Below are 19,936 nucleotides of genomic sequence, written 5' to 3' on the forward strand. Positions count from 1 at the left end.
GTTCTGGACATCCAGGCCCTGGATACATCCAAGGCCTGAATGCCCAGAAAAGGGGGGACTGTTACTGCCAGGAAAATATAAAAAATATTTTCCTAAGCCTATCGCCAGACTGCACTGGCTAAGGACCAGAGCAAAGAGACCAGTGTTACCCAGAACTCCCCATAAGGATACATATACATGGTTCTGCCAAGGTTTCAGATGTCTCTCTCCCTGATTTTGTTTTGAAAAACTTATGGTAAGCTCTCCAGTGTTAGATTTATTATTTGCTTAATGTTTATGTTGGTGTCAACTGCAGAACTCAGCTAGGTTTTCTAACTGATTTAAGATTTAGCAATGTTTAGGATACTAAAAATGTTATTTTAGATAGATAGATAGATATGAATATATTAGTAAGTCACATTAGTTTATAATAGTTAACACTGGAACTCAAGGAACTTGGTCTTGGAATTCAGTTTAGACCAACACCCAGCCAAATCCCCTTAGCAAAGACAACAGACCATCTTGGAATTGCAAATCAAATTTGATGACAGCAAGCCAGATGCCCCAGCCATTGGAGAACATGTCTGCACCATCATTGGACCATTTGAACTTTCTTTTGTTGTGGAACTGAGGCGCGGGAGCCTCAGGACAAAACTCAAGGAAGCGGCCCATCTGATAACCAGATACCTGGGTTCATTAACAGCCTCACCCAGTTTTATGAATGGACACTCTTCACTCCCTGTTTCTGCGCTATCGTAAAGTCTCGCAGGAAGACACCTGACAGCAAGATCCCAGAGTCCCATTCACAAAGTTGTAACTGTACCTCTCTTTTATGTGTTGATGTTTCTTTATTGTTACTGCCCCCTTGCCCTCTTTTTGATCTTCGTGTATAAAAGGTCCTGCGCTTGGCTACTGCGGCGCGGTCCCTTGCCTGAGCTGTATCAATCACTTTCGAATAAAGATATTCTGTTTTCGAAGAACACGGGCTTCCTGCACCTCACTACGTTGTCTGAACAAAATCGCTTAATGTTACCCGAGCAGCAGCGGTAACATTGTGACGGACACTCGCCAGTACGGACATTGTGACAGACACTCGCCAATACGGACATTGTGACGGACACTCGCCAATACGGACATTGTGACGGACAATCGCAAATACGGACATTGTGACGGACACTCGCAAATACAGACATTGTGATGGACACTCGCAAATACAGACATTGTGACGGACACTCGCAAATACGGACATTGTGACGGACACTCCCAAATATGGACATTGTGATGGACACTCGCAAAAACTTGGGGAGGGGGGTTGAGGAGGGGGGAACCTCAGAAGGGTATACCGCCAGGCAGTCCACCATCCAAAGTTGCCATTTTCTCCAGGGGAACTGATATCTGTTTCATGAAGACTAGCTGTAATTCTTTAGAGCACTTACCATCATCAGCAGACATTTGCTTTCTTTCATGGCCCCCCAGCATCCCATAAAGCCCACCAGGAGCAGGAAGGAGCCCACCGCGATGCACAGATAAGCCACGTGGACCAACTGCATCATTTGTGGAGCTGCCATGTCCAGGACCTTCACAAAGGAGGCGCTGTCCAACTTCACCCAGATGCCGATTCCCAGCACTGCCAGACCCCCCAGCTGGGCAGAAAAAAGGGAGAACAGAAAATGGCATCTCTTTACAAGGAAGTTCAAATGCTTCTACACAACGTTGGGTTTAGACATTCACAAAATTATTTCCCACAGCCTTTTTCTTACTGTTGCCTCACTTTTGAGGGTGAAACTACATCTTATGCTGAAAGACGGGCATTTCCTGAATTGAGAGGAGGAAACTGCACACATTGCCTTGAGCCCACTGGAGGAAGGGAAGGATAAAAATGAGACAGGCAGACAATCTGCTGGTTACTGTGCAGGGAAGAAGAAGAGTTTGGATGTATATCCCCCCTTTCTCTCCTGTAGGAGACTCAAAGGGGCTTACAATCTCCTTGCCCTTCCCCCCTCACAACAAACACCCTGTGAGGTGGGTGGGGCTGAGAGAGCTCCGAGAAGGTGTGACTAGCCCAAGGTCACCCAGCTGGCATGTGTGGGAGTGTACAGGCTAATCTGAATTCCCCAGATAAGCCTCCACAGCTCAGGTGGCAGGCGGCAGAACCCAAATTGCGACGAGTTCTGACTCTTGCCAGGTGCAATATCCTCCCTTCAGCTACCACTCAGGGTAGAATACAGAAAGTGCCCTTTAATGAAAGACTTTGTCCCCGCAGCTCAGCTTATGAAGAATCGATCCAACACGTGATATTACATTGCCTGTTACATAGCTTAGCTAGAAATAAATATCTAGACCCGTGGTTAAAAAACCCCATTGATAATACTGATTGATCAATTGTGGTAACTATGTTGGATTGTGGATCTGTAAGAGTATTGGAAGCGTTGGCTAACTTTTTGTGCTCAGTCATAACTGTCTTGGAGATTGTACTTATTACACTGGTGTTGCCATTGTTGCTGTTATATTGCTGTTGTTGTTTAATTATTCATAACAAAGAGTTGTTACCTGTTATGAATGAAGTGCCTATTTTGACTTGGACAAAAGTATTATGAATGGGAATTTAGCTGTGTGTTACACCACAGTAAAATACTTTGAATGAGACCTTAAAATTGCAGTGTTATATTGTGACTAAAAAATAGTGTTTGTTACCTAATACTTGTTGTTAATTATGAAATGATTTTTCTGTACATAATTCTTCTATGAAGCAATAGGTTTGTACAACTTTGGTACAAAGAAATTTTTGTTTATGTTGTTATTCCTATGAAGCAATAGGAAAATACATATATATGAAAATAATTTCCAAGTCAAGCACATGTTTTCATTTATTCTACTATTATCCTGTGGGTCCTGTTTAAATGTAAAAAAACATTAGATATTTCAAAACACATAGCACCATTCAGATTCTAAGGGTGTGAACTCGCTTGTGTTACTAGTTGTTTTAATTATGCCATTAAAGGTTTATATATTAATAATAAAAAACCCTCCAAGGGTCATTGTCAGATGAGAGCTATCTTTACCCCCAGTAAGTGACATGAGTTCGTAAAGTTGCGATTAATTTTTGGCTGAAGATTTTCCTCCCCCTTTCGTCAGCTTTTGAAACTTTGACCTACCAAGAGATGAACGGCAAGTCATGCCACCTCCACGTGCGGTGACTAAATTTGGATTTTCAGAGTCACGCCTAAGGAGCTTTGATCCCTTTATAATGAGACATTTAATTAAACAAAGATTACTGGATACAAGTGCTCGAGCTGATTTTGGCCTACTTAGTACGCTGAGATCAGCTTCTTTATACAAACAACTTCTTTCTCTCCCTTTCACTGTTCTAACATACTTCGACAATCTGCTAATTACTGAGCACAGACAGGCATTTACTAAAGCTGGGGGGGGGGGCATTTTCCAATGGTCAGTAGTGAAGGGCAGCTATAATAGGACTCTGTTTGATTAATGAGTTAGTTCTTGTGACCATAGATCTATGGAAAATTTGGCCCATGTGACCTTTTGGCGCCCAAAGTTTACACCAGAAAGATATCTTGGAAATATCTTATTACTATTGTCAGTAAGATCAGATTTGAATAAACTTGTAATGCTACTTGTGGATAGAAATAAATGGATAACATTGCAGAGGGCAAAGTTTATTGCCGTGGTTGTTAAGACTGAGGGAAAGTTTTCTCGATGCAGGTGCTACTGATGAACAGCTTTAATATGATGAGCCATTTTTGTTATGATATACTTTACTCTGGAAGATATTATGGTATCAATCTTTGTTGCTCTAGACTTTAGACAGTTAGTTAGTGTTGTGATTTTATGATTTGGCGGGCAATCATGCAGAAGCCAGGGGTAGTCAGTTTCTTTAGCCTGGAGGAGCTGGATTCTCCCAGCTAATAATAAGAATAAGAATAAGAATAAGAATAAGAATAGGGAGGAGGAGGAGGAGTTTGGATTTATATCCCCCCTTTCTCTCCTGCAGGAGACTCAAAGGGGCTTACAATCTCCTTGCCCTTCCCCCCTCACAACAAACACCCTGTGAGGTAGGTGGGGCTGAGAGAGCTCCGAGAAGCTGTGGCTAACCCAAGGTCCCCCAGATGGCGTGTGTGGGAGTGCACAGACTAATCTGAATTCCCCAGATAAGCCTCCACAGCTCAGGCGGCAGAGCTGGGAACCAAACCCGGTTCCTCCAGATTAGATACACGAGCTCTTAACCTCCTACGCCACTGCTGCATCTCATTGTCCTATGCAGGGATTTTGGAACATGCACCCTTCCCCCCTCCCTGCTCTCACCCCATTGTTATACTCACGAATATCACCCCGTTGAACACAAACATCACCGTCTTCAGGCAGGAGAAGCAGGTCATCTTGCTGTGTCTGCAGTGGGGAAGAAGCAGTAAACCACATTCTTAGCCTCAGGTAAAGAGACTCCAAGGCCATGATTGGGCTGCCCTGCTGTCTCTAGGACATGGAGTAATGAATTCAAAGCAGTGACATATCAACAGAAAATGGAGTCGGGGGCAAGAATGGAGTTTTCTGCCCTCCTCCCTGGGCAGCCCCTGAGATGAGGAGAGGGGCGGGACTCCGGCAAAGGCCAGGAACCTGTGGGACCCACCTTCCTGACTTGCTCTGCTGCCCCAAGGGGCCACCACCCAGAAGGCATGTGTACATGGCAATGGTGGGGTTGGCACAGCGGTGTCCTTGGGGTGGCCGGCCCAGTGCACTATCCGCAGAGGGGTGGGCCCTTCCTTCCCTGGAAAGCACCAGCAATGTGGGATCCAGGGGGAAGGAGGAGGGGTATGGGGGCAATCCCCCCCTCCACGTGACTAAACAGGCGTTGCCCGGGGACATTTGCCCCCACATATTTTCCTTGGTCTGTATGCCCCTGATTCAAGGTGCAGGAGAAGATATTCCACCCAAACAGTAGAGAGAACTTCCTGACGGTCAGCGCTGTTCAACAGTGGAATTCACTACCTCGGAGAGTGGTGGAGTCTCCTTCTTTGCAGGTTTTTAAAGACAGACTGGATGAACATATGTTGGGAGTGCTTTGATTGTGTGTTCCTGCATGGTAGGGGGTTGGACTAGATGGCCCTTGGGGTCTCTTCCAACTCTATGATACTATGATTCTAGTTCCTGGCCAGCAGCTCTTTCCACAGGTGTGGGGATGGAAGGGTCAGCTCTACTCTCACTCATACAATCTCCCCCCCCACGCCCACCCCAGTCAACCTGCCTTCTCTTTTACCCTCCAGTCATGCTACTGAAAATGTGGGGTGAGAAACCCTCTTTTGCCCAGCGTGCCTTGGCTTCTTTCCCACATTTGACAACCTTCTGTTGTCAAATGTAGGACCCGTCCGCACATGCAGAAACAATGCACTTTCAATCCACTTTCAGTGCACTTTGCAGGTGCATTTTACTGTGCGGAAAAGCAAAATCCACTTGCAAACAATTGTGAAACTGGATTGAAAGTGTATTATTCTGCATGTACGGAAGGGGCCATAGACAGAGATGTAGGGGTGCGTCAGCGGACCCAGTAGAGCCTCAGAAAGTGCACAGGAATGCCTGCGCCATCTGTGCCCTCCTGGGCTCCCACATACGGACATCACGAGATCCCCCTGACTCACAGATCACCAGATGCCTGAGTCATGGGTCACAAGACCCCCAGATGTGGAATTGACCCAGACGGAGACGTTTCTTCCTGCACGTACACTGCCCCTGCAGGCCATGAATTGCGCAACTTTCTCCCGCTCTCCCGCCTTCCCCAAACCCTAATAAAAGGTGCCAGGGACCACAGTACGGCAGATGAGCCAGATCCACGGATCGCGCTAGCCCGTCGCTGGCTTCTCTCCACCGGATGATATCACTGCGTCTCATCTCTTCATTGCGTCACCGTACCGACTTCACAGAGAGGCACTGAGAAGCCAGACAACTCCCTTCTAGGGGATGAGTCAAACCTTTGGACTGCTGCTGGCCCCCCTCTCAAGGGGCTCAGGGGCTCAAAGGCACGGTGCTGTCCAAGAGAACCAGGGCTGAGTACAGGTTCCTTCTATGCCAGGTGAATATTCCTTTTCAATTAGCAACAAAACATTATGCAGAGGAGCAGATAGACCAGTGGTGGCGAACCTATGGCATGGGTGCCAGAGGTGGCACTCAGAGTCCTCTCTGTGGGCACACACAAACAGAGTGCCCCCCCCCCCACATCTAGGCTGGCCTGGGCCGCTGGGCTCGATTGTTAGCATTAAACCTAAGACCTAGTTTTGGGGAAGCAGTGTAGGTAACCCTGTTAAGCGCTGTTAAATCCCGCTGATTTTCATGCGAAGAACTAAAGCATGATCTGGGAGTAAGCTTGGTTTCTGGCAATGGGGCTTGCTCCTGAGTAAACCCTCCTAGGGTCATGATTCACCTGTTGGAAGAGTTGCACAGTTGCTTCAAAGCAAAGCCACCGACTACCACCAAGCTTACTCCCGAGTAACGCACGCCTCGGAGCCAACCATTTTTTCTAAACTAAAACCTCAGTATTCAGGTTAAATTGCCATGTTGGCACTTTGCGATAAATAAGTGGGTTTTGGGTTGCAATTTGGGCACTCAGTCTTGAAAAGGTTCGCCATCACTGAGATAGACACTTCAGAAGATCTTGGAGTGGGGGGGAGTTGTGTTTTCATCTGCAACCAGAGCAATGAAAGACAAAGGGAAAAAAATCTCAATGTGCATGAAAGACTAATAGATTTATAATGACAGAGTTTTATGAGGATCATAAAAATGGTGTTTTAAAGCAATATCTTTTAAGTGGTCTGGTAAGGGTGGATTCATGTGAACTCTTTCGATCTCAGGTGGCTCTGCCACTTGACCAGTGGTGGGATTCAGATAATTTAACAACTGGTTCCGGTGGTAGGAGTCAAATAATTTAACAACTGGTTGTTTACAAGCACCATTTTAACAACCGGTTCTGCCGAAGTGGTGCGAACCGGCTGAATCCCACCACTGCACTTGACCCTTAGAAAGATTCTTACAGGTCTTTGGCCTGCCCAAAATGTAAAAGAAAAAGCAACGGCAAGAATGAAACTAGGAATGGAAAGAACCGGGTCAGCCAAAATCCCACAATTACTTGCCAAAACAAGAGGAAGTGTTACAATAATTGTATTGTGTTAATTACTCATATACTAGTCAGCAATCAATGAACAGAAATTCATATCAAATACACAAGAAATGTTTCTAACACACAGTCCTCATTCATTAGAAGACCATCTTCGCTGCTCCGCATCTTCAATCTGCTCAGCTGGTTTTATCCAGCTTTTACTTACTTTGGTAACGCAGTGAGTGGACTATGGTCTCATCGCGCTTTGACTCATTTTCTCAGTGGACTATGAATGAGTAGAAATGGACTGTGTGTTAGAAACATTTCTTGTGTATTTGATATGAATTTCTGTTCATTGATTGCTGACTAGTATATGAGTAAATAACACAATACAATTATTGTAACGCTTCCTCTTGTTTTGGCAAGTAATTGTGGGGTTTTGGCTGACCCGGTTCTTTCCATTCCTGCCCAAAATGTATTCCGCTCCCTGGCCATGCCTTTCTGTTTATTACTGGAGTGATAGCCATGCTTTTAGTGGTCATCCGTTTTGCAGAGTTTCTGTAAACGTTTAAATGCTGGGCAAAGTAGCCAGTGTGCCCCATTCTGCCCTATAGTGGTTGTAGAGGCATTTTGTACTTCTGAATATGTAGTTCTCTTTTATAATGCTATCAATTCAAAGTTGTTATTTTTCTCCCTTTGTCTCATTTGTTAAGGTAATCATGATTAAATTGGAACTTGGCACATAGAAGGAACGGGGCAAGAGACGGCCGATCAACAGCAAGCAGCAAAATTATATGTCGAGCTTCAGCACTGTCATTCCCACTGTGCACTCTCACAGTTGGTCCAGAAAACATGTGCTGGTCCATGCCAGTCTCCTTTTTCTTGTCAGTATTTTAGGGGTTATAGCAGTGATAGCGAACCTTTTTGAGACCGAACCTTTTCGAGACCGAATGCCCAAACTGCAACCCAAAACTGTGAGCACAGGAAAGAAAAATTACTTTATTAAAGTATAAAAAAGTCTCTGAAATCAGCCTCCATAAGCTGCAAAGCGTGAGGCCACGTAGGCTTTTGCACATGGCCCTTCCAGACTCTGGCCTAATGGAATTCATAGTTGTAGCAAAGACCCCTTTGTCCTAAATCACACCTACAGGAATGTAGGCATCCCCATGATAAAGAAAAGTGTTTCTTTTCTGTCTTGAGAAGTTCCCTCCCTGGCACCATAAGTCTGAACCATTCTGGTACAAACCAGAGAAATTGTCAGCAGTTAGTTTCTTTGTTTAAACAAGCGGGGCAATAAAGGCACATACTTGATAAGACAATGAAAACAGGGCGTCAGTATGTGTGAATTATAGTACGTCATTCAACAATGTATCTATATATCTGGATGTTTTGGGAACATTAAGAACATCTCCTGACTGATTGATTGTTTTAATTATGTTGTAACTCTTTCCCAATGTGTCAACTATTTCTCTTTTGATGTACCCTGCTTTTATCCTATATAACCCCTTGATTTTGGCCAGTTGGGTGTGATTCTCCTGATGCTAGCAGAGCCCTCGTTGGGTTGAATAAAATTATTTCTTTAATTTTATTCTGTGGTCAGTCTAGCTTATTAGCCTCTGGGTCTGTACCCCGCTTCTGTGGTAACAAAACCCACGTATTTATTGCAAAGTGCCAATACAGCAATTTAACCTGAATACTGAGATTTTAGTTTAGGAAAAAAAGGTTGGCTCCGCTCTGCACCTCTCTAGCATCTCCTCCTCCTCTGCCTCTGCCCCCACCTCGGGCAGCAGCCACCCGGAGCACAGGCACCAGGCCCGCCAGTCGAGTCCTCCCTGCTCACCGTGGTGTGCGCATGTCGTGCCCAGCAGCCCAGACAAGCCTAGATATGGGGGGGGGGGCGATTTTCTGCCCCCCCACGATGAACTCTGTGTGTGCGTGCCCACAGAGAGGGCTCTGAGTGCCACCTCTGGCACGCGTGCCATAGGTTCGCCATCACTGGTGTCATGGAAGATGCTATCACTACAGTAAAGGGAAGTCACATATGACTGTGAAAAGCATCTTTGCCTTTTGATCTCCGGGAGGGAGGACAGGAAACTATGCAGAGGTGCTAGGATGAAACTTCAAAGGCCTAAGTTACCTCGTGGCCTGAACAGAGTTTTCCTGAGAAGGGGAAAACAAAGGTTTTTGAATTCCATCTTGAGACGTGGTCAGAGAAGCACCTCTGGGCCATGGGTTCCCGGAATGGGGACAAAGAACCAAAAGGAATGTAACCAGTTGAGCAATCTCTTACTGCATTTATGTTTTATTTCTTTGTTTTGAACTTTTACAATAAATCCTTGAACAATCAGCTGGGCTGGAGTCATTAGGAGGGAAAAGAACCCAAGACCGAGGTGAGATAAGAGTGGCTCTCCCAAGCTTAATCTCAGCCTCAGTTGTCATAACTGGGTTATAGGATCATGCCAACACATGGCTCAGACAGGGCCAGATGCAGCCAAACCAAAGCTAAAGCATGCCACTCGCAGTTCCCTGAGGCCAATGAGGGCTTGCAGCGAGAACCTGAAGTGGCCAGAGGATAGCAGCAGATTCAGACAGGTATTTCCCTTGTGCGGCCACTCAGGCTGAGGCTGACCAGCCTGAGATCTGCCTCCGGAACCTGGGTGGGAGACCAGCATTGGTCTGCAGCGTCAGGCTGAATCGCTCAGCCAGTGCAGGGCGGGGGGCGGTTCAGCAGGACGGCAGCCGACAACAGCCACACCCGGGCTCCACTGGGCCCCTTGAAGAAGAAGAAGAAGAAGAAGAAGAAGAAGAAGAAGAAGAAGAGGAGGAGGAGGAGGAGGAGGAGGAGGAGGAGGAGGAGGAGGAGGAGGAGTTTGGATTTATATCCCCCCTTTCTCTCCTGTAAGGAGACTCAAAGGGGCTTACAATCTCCTTGCCCTTCCCCCCTCACAACAAACACCCTGTGAGGTGGGTGGGGCCGAGAGAGCTCCGAGAAGCTGTGACTAGCCCAAGCTCACCCAGCTGGCGTGTGTGGGAGTGCACAGGCTAATCTGAATTCCCCAGATAAGCCTCCACAGCTCAGGTGGAAGCTGGGAATCAAACCCGGTTCCTCCAGATTAGATACACGAGCTCTTAACCTCCGACGCCAGCAGCCCCCTCCTGTCGGCCACCTGCGGCCCTTGTTTTCCTGAGTGCTTAGCTGCACTCAGGCAGCTGTTCCTTTCTCCAAATTGCCGGTCTTTGGTTTCTGGTAAACGTGATACTCCCTTTGGGCCCCTGCAGGAGCCAATCGCATGGCAAGAAGCTTGAAGCAGGACAAATTTTGAAACTCTTTAAAAAAAGTTCTGTGCAGCTGATAGGATCTTTCGGAGCAAAGCAAGGTCATGGGAGACTGAAAACCGCCACCCCACCCCCACCCCTCCGGATGTTGTGAGTTTCCTTGCCATGTTATTGTCCAGCAGGGGATGGGGAATTGCCGGCATCGTCACCACAAAGAGCAAGGAATGCTGTATATGGGTGTGTGTGTGTGTGTGTGTGTGGGGGGGGGAACTGGAATGCTGCTGCTGAGAACAGAATGCAGGGAGGCAGGTAGAATTCCCCTTGTAAAGAATCCGTGGCCTCTCTCTTTCCCGTGAGATTTTCTGGACTTCAGCCCTGATTTCTGGCCCTGCTACTGAGCAACTTCCATGAAGCATCCACTCCCCCAACGTGAGAGAAATCCTTTCCCTCTTGTGTGGTTTCCGGGCTGTATGGCCGTGTTCTAGCAGCATTCTCTCCTGACGTTTCGCCTGCATCTGTGGCTGGCATCTTCAGAGGATCTGAGCACCCCGGTGATTCCGGCCGTGAAAGCCTTCAACAATACATTGAACATCTCTACGGGGAGAAATTGTTCCAAGACACACGGAAATTGGAAAAACTGCGGCTCAGGAAAGCACACCTACTGTGTTCTCTAACCTTTCTTCTACACTGCAGAGACACAGGTACTATCCCATCATTTCTTGCAGCCAAAAGGACTTTCAAAACTCCACAGCAGGGGTCTTCAAACTATGGCCCTCCAGATGTTCATGGACTACAATTCCCATCAGCCCCTGCCAGCATGGCCAAGTGGTAGGGCTCATGGGAATTGTAGTCTATGAACATCTGGAGGGCCATAGTTTGAAGACCCCTGCACCACAGGCTCACCGTATCTATAACCATCAGATCCTCTGAAGATGCCAGCCACAGATGCAGGCGAAACGTCAGGAGAGAATGCTGCTAGAACACGGCCATACAGCCCGGAAACCACACAACACCCCAGTGATTCCGGCCGTGAAAGCCTTCGACAATACCTTTCCCTCTTGTTGGAGTTTATACACCCCACTAATGTCATGGAGCCAACAAACCCTCCAACACTGCTAGGGCAATTCAATGCCGATTGCACTGAGCTGAGGGACACACATCTCAACACACATGTGCCATTTGGAGACTACATGGTGTGAACAGCTGGTATGGAAGCACATTGCACATGCCTCAGAGAGCCAGAGTGGTGTAGTGGTTAAGTGGTTAAGAGCAACCTGGGTTGATTCCCCACTCCTCCACCTGCGCGGAAGAGGCTTATCTGGTCAACCAGATGTGTTTCTGCACTCCTCCATTCCTGCTGGGTGACCTTGGGCTAGTGACAGTTCCCTCAGAACTCTCTCAGCCCCACCTGCCACACAAGGTGTCTGTTGTGGGGAGAGGAAGGGAGAGGAGCTTGTAAGCCACCTTGAGTCTCCTCACCGGAGAGAACAGTGGGGTATAAATCTGAACTCTTTCTCTCACACACACATTCTTTACTTGGGGAAGGAAGCAAAAGGGTACCACCGCACTGTGGGAGTGGCTTTTGAAATTTCCATGACATGGCAGTGTTGATGCCCCACTCAGGCTGAGCACTAAATCCAGGACCCAATTTGTATATTTCCAAAATAGCTTTCTGTGTTTGTAAGGCAATGAAGTCCACAGGGGGACTGAGATTTGTTTGTTCCAGTGCCTTAAAAACTAATATGTTTTTTTATTCCAGCTGCCCCATTCTGGGAGGCTCTTCCACCAGCATGGAGCAACCACAGAAAGAGTGTGTGATCTTGAGAACAAAGGCATCACTGAGGGATACAGTAGCAATGTGCGTGAGCAAGTACAGGTGGACAGTAAGTTAAATGTGAACAGCCAAGTGTGATGCAGCAACAAACAAGGCGAATGCAGTCTTGGAGTGTATCAACCAAGGCATAACATCCGAATCGCAAGATGTCATAGTTGCGCTGTGCAGTGCATCGGTCAGGCCTCACTTGGAGTACTGCATGCAGTTCTGGAGACCTCACTTCAAAAAGGATGTGGACAAAATGGAGCAGGGGCAGAGGAGAGCAATGAGGATGATGAGGGTCCAGGAGGCCAAACCCTACAAGGAAAGGTTGAGGGACTTGGGAATGTGCCATCTGACGTAGAGGAGACTGATGGCTCTCTTTAAGCATTTGAAGGACTTTCACTTAGAGGAGAGTGGGGAACCTCTTCTTCCTTTTGCTCCCTTTCCCCATTTCTCTCTCCTCCCTTTCTCTCTCTTACTCTGTTTCTCTTTCCCCCAGCTTCTTTCTCTTCCCCCTTCCCCATTTCTTTCTTTCCCTTCTTTCTCTTTCCCCTTACTCTCTTCCCTCCTCTCCCTCTTTTTCCTGTTTCTCTCTCCTCCCCCTTTCTCTTCCGCTCCCCATTTCTCTCTTCTTCCTTTCTTTCCCTTCTCCCATTCCCTCTCTTTTCCTGTTTCTCTTTCCTCCCCCTTTCTCTTCCTCTACCCATTCTCTTCTTCCTCATTCTCTTTCCCTTTTCTCTCTCTTCCCCCTTTCCCCCTTCCCGCCCTTTTTCTGTTTCTCTCTTCCCCTTTCTCTTCCTCTCCCCACGTCTCTCTTCTTCCTCTTTCCCCTTTCTCTCTCTTCCCTCTTCCCCCTTTCCCTCCCTTTTCCTGCTTCTCCTCCCTCTTTCTTGTCCTCTCCGCATTTCTCTTTTCTCATTCTCTTCCCCTCTTCCCCATTCCCTTCCTTTTCCTGTTTCTCACTCCTCCCCTTCTCTTCCTTTCCCCTTTCTCTCTTCTTCTTCCTCTTCCCCTTTCTCTCTCTTCCCCATTCCCTCCCTTTTCCTGTTTCTCTCTCCTCCCCCTTTCTCTTCCTTTCCCCTTTCACTCTTCTTCCCCTTTCTCTCTCTTCTCCCTGTTTCCCATTCCCTCCCTTTTCCTGTTTCTCCTCTCTCTCTCCCCCCTTTCTCTCTCTTCCCCCTTTCCCTCCCTTTTTCTGTTTCTCCTCCCCCTTTCTCCCCCTTTCCCCCCTTTCTCTCTTCCCCCTTCTTTCTGTTCTCCCATTTCCCCCTCTTTCTCCTTATCTCTCTGGATGAAGGATACACTACTGAGTAGTAATCCGGGAACAAGCTCTTGAGGTATGGGTGGACAGTGAGTGAAATATGAGCAGTCAGTGTGATGCAGTGACAAAAAAGACCAATGTGATCTTGGGATGTATCAATAGGGTCATAACATCCAAATTGCAAGAGGTGTGTGTGTGTGCGGGGGGCGGGGGATGCAGTTTGAGAGCTTGCCTCAGATGCCATTTTTTTGTAGATATGCCCCTGGCCCTCTCACTCTCAAGAGGCCCCCGGCCCAAAAGGTAGGAGGGGGCTCAGCCTTTGACTTCATCCAGGCCTTCTGGAAATGGCAGGAAAGCAAACCGGGCATGCGTCACTCACGTCCCTTTCTGAAGTAGACCCTTCTCTCCAGAGGCAGGAAAGGGGAAGATCCCTTGGGGGAAGTGAGGCTCTGGGGAAAGGGCTGCTTGCCTAAGAATGAATTTGGGGGAATGGGCTGGGATCCAGGATGAGGTCTGCTGAGCCAGCTGAGCAACACCAAATCTAAAATTCCTCCAACAGCAGATAGTGACTGGGTGGGTGGACAGGAAGAACCTGTGGCAGCAAAGGCATTCCTCCCATTGGGCAAAGTGGGCAGTTGCCCAGGGCGCCACCATGTGGGGGGCGCCAAAAATGCAGGTAGGATTTTTTTTAATTTTCAGTGTTTTTTCAGATTTTTGGCCTGCAGGAGGTGCAGTTTTTAGACTAGCAGCACCAAAATTTCAGGGATTTTTTAGGAGACTATCCTAATGATATTACCCAGGTTTGGTGAGGTTTGGTTTAGGGAGTCCAAAGTTATGGACTCCCATAGGGAGTGTCCCCATCCCTCATTGTTTCCAATGGGAGCTAATAGGAGATGGGGGCTACACCTTTGAGGGTCCATAACTTTGGACCCCCTGAACCAAACTTCACCAAACCTGGGTGGTATCATCATTAGGGGCTCATGAAGATACTCTGAATTTTTGGTGCTGCTATCTTAATAATTGCACCCCAGACAGCAGGCACACCCTAAACATTTCCCCAGATTCTCCTTTTAAACCCACCCCCTTCCTGCCAATGCTTGTTTTCTTTCTTTCTTTTATTCTTTCAATGCCTAATAAAGGTTGTTGTTGTTGTTGCGGGGGGCATCAAACTCAGGTTTTGCCCAGGGCTCCAGTTTGCCTAGGTACGCCACTGTATGGCAGAGCAGGCTGAAGGCAGCCAGGGCAACCCAAAGGCAGGCTGCTTTGGAAGAGCCCTCTTGCTGCTGCCAACTGTCCAAGCAAAACCCAGCCAGCTTGGATGCCTCTGTGCCTTTGGAGCCCTGTCCATCCAAATGCAATGCTTTGCGTTCAGATTAGTCCCCGCAGGGGCAACAGACCCCCCCCCCCCACATAGGGCTCTTTCTTACCTTTTGCAGGGACCAGCACCTGGGCTGCTTCTGGGTTCCAGGGTGTGGTTAGCTACCAGCCAGGCTCCTCACCTGTTGCACAGAGTAGAACCTTCTTCTCCTGCCTTGTGCCTGATTTGAGAGAGATTCTCTCCACCCCCCCTCCCACAAACATAACTGTTTAGCTCCATGGAAAGTGGGTGGGGAAGGCCAGAGGCCCCTGGAGAGGAGGTAACTTTTCACCCCTCCTTGCTGAAAACAGTGCGCCACAGCAGCAAAGGTGCTTGCTGATACGCACCTGCGTCGTGTACCGACTTGAATACCTAACCTCTGCTGGAACAATTGAACACGTTGGGTAGGTGCTGGAAATTCTGGCCATTGCCACAGGAGGTGGTGATGGACACTTACCTGGATAGCTTTAAAAGGGGCTTGGACAGATTTATGGAGCAGAAGTCGATCTATGGCTACCCATCTTGATCCTCCTTGATCTGAGATTGCAAATGCCTTAGCAGACCAGGTCCTCGGTGGTGGCGGCGGCGGCGGCGGCGGCGGCGGCGGCGGCAGCAGCAGCAGCAGAAGACCATTGCTTTCACATCCTGCATGTGAGCTCCCCAAGGTACCTGGTGGGCCACTGTGAGTAGCAGAGTGCTGGACTACATGCACTCTGGTCTGATCCAGCAGGCTCTTTTTTATGTTCTTATGTACTGTCTTTGTTACAGATACAAACAATACAAGCATAAGGCAACCGCTGCACTCCCACCCCCAAAACCACAAACATTAAAACAAGTGGGAAAGATGTGGCCCAATTTGTCTACCACATGTGTGTGTGACCAGTGGTGGGATCCAAAGATTTTAGTAACAGGTTCCATGGTGGTGGGACTCAAACTGTGGCGTAGCACCAATGGGGCTGGGCATGACCGGGCATTCCGGGGGCGGGGCATTCCTGGGTGGGGCTGTGGCAAGGACGCAGCCGCTGCACCGGTCCTTGGGTGGGAAACGAATGCATGCAGGCGCAGGCTGCCACGCACGCCGGTGCACCTCCTGCTACACTGCTTCAAGTTCTGCGCGCTACTGCTGAGAGGAGGGGCGTAACCAAGGCAAAAATCATGGGGCAAAATCACCAATTAGTAACCCCCTGTCGGCACACACAAATAATTAGTAACCTACTCTCGGGAGCCTGTGAGAACCTGCTGGATCCCACCTCTGTGTGTGACGGAGATCCTAACATGCAGCACAGACATTTGTGTTTGAAAACATGTGTAGGAGCAACCGAACCACATGCAAGCATAGAATCATAGAGTTGGAAGAAACCCCAGGGGCCATCAAGTGCAACCCACTGCCATGCAGGAAATCACAATCAAAGCACTCCTGACAGATGGCCATCCAACCTCTCTATACTCCGAGGGAGTGCATTCTACTGTCAGGAAGTTTTTCCTGATGTTTAGGTGGAATCTCTTTTCCTTCACCTTTACCTTTAACCTATTACTCCTGGTCTTAGTCTCTGGAGCAGTAGAAAACAAGCTTGCTCCCTCACCAACATGACACACCTTCAAATATCTAAACATGGCTATCATGTCACCTCTTAACCTCCTCTTCACCAAACATCCCCAGCTCCCTACGTCTCTCCTTGTAGTGCATGGACTCCAGACCTTTTACCATTTTGGTTGCCCTCCTCTGGACCCGTTCCAGCTTGTCCATTTCCTTCCTGAATTGTGGTGCCCAGAACTGGACACAGGATTCCTGGTGAGGTCTGACCAATGCAGAACAGAGAGGTGCAATTACATCCCTTGATCTGGACACTACGGTATACTCCTATTGATATACAGCCCAAAATCGCATTGGCTTTCTTGGCTGCCACATCACACTGCTGCCTCATGTTCAGTTTGTGGTCTACTAAGACTCCCAGATCCCTTCCACGTGTAGTGTTGTCAAGCCAGGTGTCACTCATCCTATGTCTGTGCCTTTCACTTTTCTCTGTGTAAGTGTAGTATCTCACATTTATCTCTTGAAATTCATTTTGTTTGTTTTGGCCCAGTTCTCTACTCTGTCCAGGTCATTTTGAAGTCTGACTCTGTCCTCTGGGGTATGAGCTACCCCTCCTAATTTGGTGTCATCTGCAAAGGGAAAGGAGTTTGTAAGCCCCTTTGAGTCTCCTTACAGGAGAGAAAGAAAGAAAAATAAATTTAAACTTCTCTTCTTTTTCAAGAGAGGCAAAATCCCATTTCCCTTGTGCTTGACGCCCCATCCACTCTGGCTCCCCCCTGGTTGCGGATTCTGGCCTCGCCCCCCCCCCCTTTTCAGCTCAGCTGCGACTCCCAGCCTCCCCCACTTCCTCCTGGGGAGAGCTGTCAGGTGCCATGGTAGGTTGCTTGGCTACAGCTTGGTTCCATGTCTGCTGTCTATACAAAGGGGCTCCACCCATTTAGAAAGCAGACACGAACAGGAAAAGGCAGCATTAAAGAACGGCCTTGAATTTACGAATGCACCACAAGGTGGCACTGCTGCCTTTTCTGTTCAGGCTGCAGGTCCAAAATCTCAAGAGGTCACCTTTCCAGCCTCTCCTTGAACCTTCTCTGGCCAGCTGCTTCTAAAGCTGGTACCGTAGTTCAGATGTTATCCTCAGTCCTTAAGCCCGTAGTTCAGATGTTATCCTCAGTCCTTAAGCCCAGTCTCCTGCTCCCATAACTGATGCGGCCTGCAGGTACCCCGGACTCTTGCCCTGGACCCTGGGAGTCTTCAGAGCCCTAAAGAAGAAGGAAGTGGTTGGTGGTTCTCCCCGCAGAGGTGCTGCCACACTGCTCAGCCAATGGGGAGCAGCAGTGGCGTAGTGGCTAAGAGCAGTGGCTAAGAGCAGGTGCACTCTGATCTGGAGGAACCAGGTTTGATTCCCAGCTCTGCCGCTTAAGTTGTGGAGGCTTATCTGGGGAATTCAGATTAGCCTGTGCACTCCCACACAGGCCAGCTGGGTGACCTTGGGCTAGTCACAGCTTCTCGGAGCTCTCTCAGCCCCACCTACCTCACAGGGTGTTTGTTGTGAGGGGGGAAGGGCAAGGAGATTGTCAGCCCCTTTGAGTCTCCGACAGGAGAGAAAGGGGGGATATAAATCCAAACTCCTTCTCCTCCTGCTCTTCTTCTTCTCCTCCTCCTCACTGGCCTGCCACTTCAAGGAGACCATCTGCTTTGGCACTTGCCTGGTTGGTCCTTGCCATGTTTCCTGGACGACGGGATGTGGCATCCACGATCCAGGCTTGCTGTCCTAACTGTTCTGTTTCTTAGAGTCACTTCCGTAACTGTGGGCATCAAGGATAGAGAGATAACGCAGTTGTTGGTCTGTCTGGGAACTGGTGTGACTTGGGCATAGCTTGGGCAACAACTGAATAAAGGGGGCTGGATTGCTTGGCCACGGGCATATCTTGGGGATTTGGGCACCAAAGGCTGATGGCTTTTTCAAGAAAACCAGTGTAGTGGGCTAGTCACAGCTGGGTGACCTTGGGCTAGTCACAGTTCTTCGGCGCTCTCTCAGCTCCACCCGCCTCACAAGATGTGGGGAGAGGAAGGGAAAGGAGATTGTCAGCCCCTTTGAGTCTCCTCACAGGAGAGAAAGGGGGGGGGGAGATATAAATCCAAACTCTTCTACTCTTCTAAAAAATTCTTACCGTGTTGCATTTTGGGGACCTGTCGTTCCATAAAAAGGATTTCATTATTAAATGACTCTGATTTTTGGACAACCTGCGGCCACAACAAAACCATTTTCTGAAATAGTTCAAACGACACCTTTGCTAGTTTCATGAGGGGAGAAGACGGTGGACGGGGGAGAGAAAGAGGCAGCAGTTGCCCCAAGGAGCAAGTTAGTGGGGTAGAGAGAGGAGGAAAAGTCAGGTGCCTGCGGACAAGTGAAACAAACCTGGCCAAACAAAAAGATGTCTGAGTTTTTTTGACATGAAAATCCAAAAGCAGCTTGATGGATCAGAGCTAATTTGGATCCCTCTGCAGCATCAGGGGAGAAGCATTACCCTTCCGCAGAAGTCTGTAGATGGAAAGAGTTATCTCTGGGCTATTATTTGCACAGGAAGGTGGGAAGGTACTTTTCTCTGCCTTTAAGGAGTCTCAAAGCAACTTACAATTGCTTTCCCTTCCTCTCCTTGTGAGGTAGGTGGGGCTGAGAGAGTAGCCAGTTCCCTTGTTCCCAGTTCCCTTGTTGGAGTAATTAGGTAGTATTGTTAGGTTGTCTTTGCAGCAGTTACATCTAGTGCAGAGAAGATTTTAGATCCTGTTATATAGCAGTGGTGGCGAACCTACGGCACGGGTGCCAGAGGTGGCACTCAGAGCCCTCTCTGTGGGCACTTGCAAACAGAATCCCCCCTCCCACATCTAGGCTGGCCTGGGCCGCTGGGCTCGATTCTTAGCATTAAACTAGTTTTGGGGAAGCAGTGTAGGTAACCCTGTTAAGCGCTGTTAAACCCCACTGATTTTCATGCAAAGAACGAAAGCGTGATCTTTTACCTGGGAGTAAGCTCGGCTGCTGGCAATGGGGCTTGCTTCTCAGTAAACCCTCCTAGGGTCGTGATTCACCTGTTGGAAGAGTTGCACAGTTGCTCCAAAGCAAAGCCACCAACTACCACCAAGCTTACTCCTGAGTAACACACGCCTCGGAGCCAACCGTTTTTTCTAAACAAAAACCTCAGTATTCAGGTTAAATTGCTGTGTTGGCGCTTTGTGATAAATAAGTGAGTTTTGGGTTGCCGTTTGGGCACTCGGTCTCGAAAAGGTTCGCCATCACTGTTATATAGGGTTATATATTGTTATATATTATATATATTGATATAGTGTTATGTTACATTGTTAACGTATTGTTGTAAACGTATTGCTATTTATTGCTAATGTATTGCTATTGTCCATGTATTGAGATCTTTGATATGTTAATGCTTTTACATTTCATTTCATTTTATTTTATGATTTTACATTTTATGTTTTTATTACTATTGATTGTTTCCTGATTGCTTACTAGACCTATATGACAATCATTAAGTGCTGTACCTTATGATTCTTGACAAATGTATTTTCTTTTATGTACACTGAGAGCATATGCACCGGAG

The 19,936-nt window shown here is 48.0% G+C and overlaps 2 protein-coding genes across 2 annotated transcripts in view; one reads left to right on the forward strand and one right to left on the reverse strand.

Moving 5' to 3' along the window:
* Positions 1–15,072, reverse strand: part of TSPAN16 (tetraspanin 16) — a 32,172-nt gene extending 17,100 nt beyond the window's left edge. Inside the window, exons 1-3 of the mRNA XM_048487580.1 lie at positions 14,862–15,072; positions 4,320–4,386; positions 1,416–1,622 (exon numbers count right to left, since the gene is read on the reverse strand). Coding sequence (XP_048343537.1) covers positions 1,416–1,622; positions 4,320–4,376 — 264 coding nt within the window. The 5' untranslated portion in view covers positions 4,377–4,386; positions 14,862–15,072. The remainder of the gene's footprint in view (positions 1–1,415; positions 1,623–4,319; positions 4,387–14,861) is intronic.
* The window catches only part of DOCK6 (dedicator of cytokinesis 6), a 130,996-nt gene continuing 116,688 nt past the window's right edge, over positions 5,629–19,936 (forward strand). Inside the window, 3 exon segments of the mRNA XM_048487532.1 lie at positions 5,629–5,655; positions 6,041–6,045; positions 7,125–7,129. Of these exon segments, the coding sequence (XP_048343489.1) occupies positions 5,652–5,655; positions 6,041–6,045; positions 7,125–7,129 (14 nt within the window). The 5' untranslated portion in view covers positions 5,629–5,651.

This window comes from Sphaerodactylus townsendi, linkage group LG03 (assembly GCF_021028975.2).
Source record: "Sphaerodactylus townsendi isolate TG3544 linkage group LG03, MPM_Stown_v2.3, whole genome shotgun sequence".
NCBI lineage: Eukaryota > Metazoa > Chordata > Lepidosauria > Squamata > Sphaerodactylidae > Sphaerodactylus > Sphaerodactylus townsendi.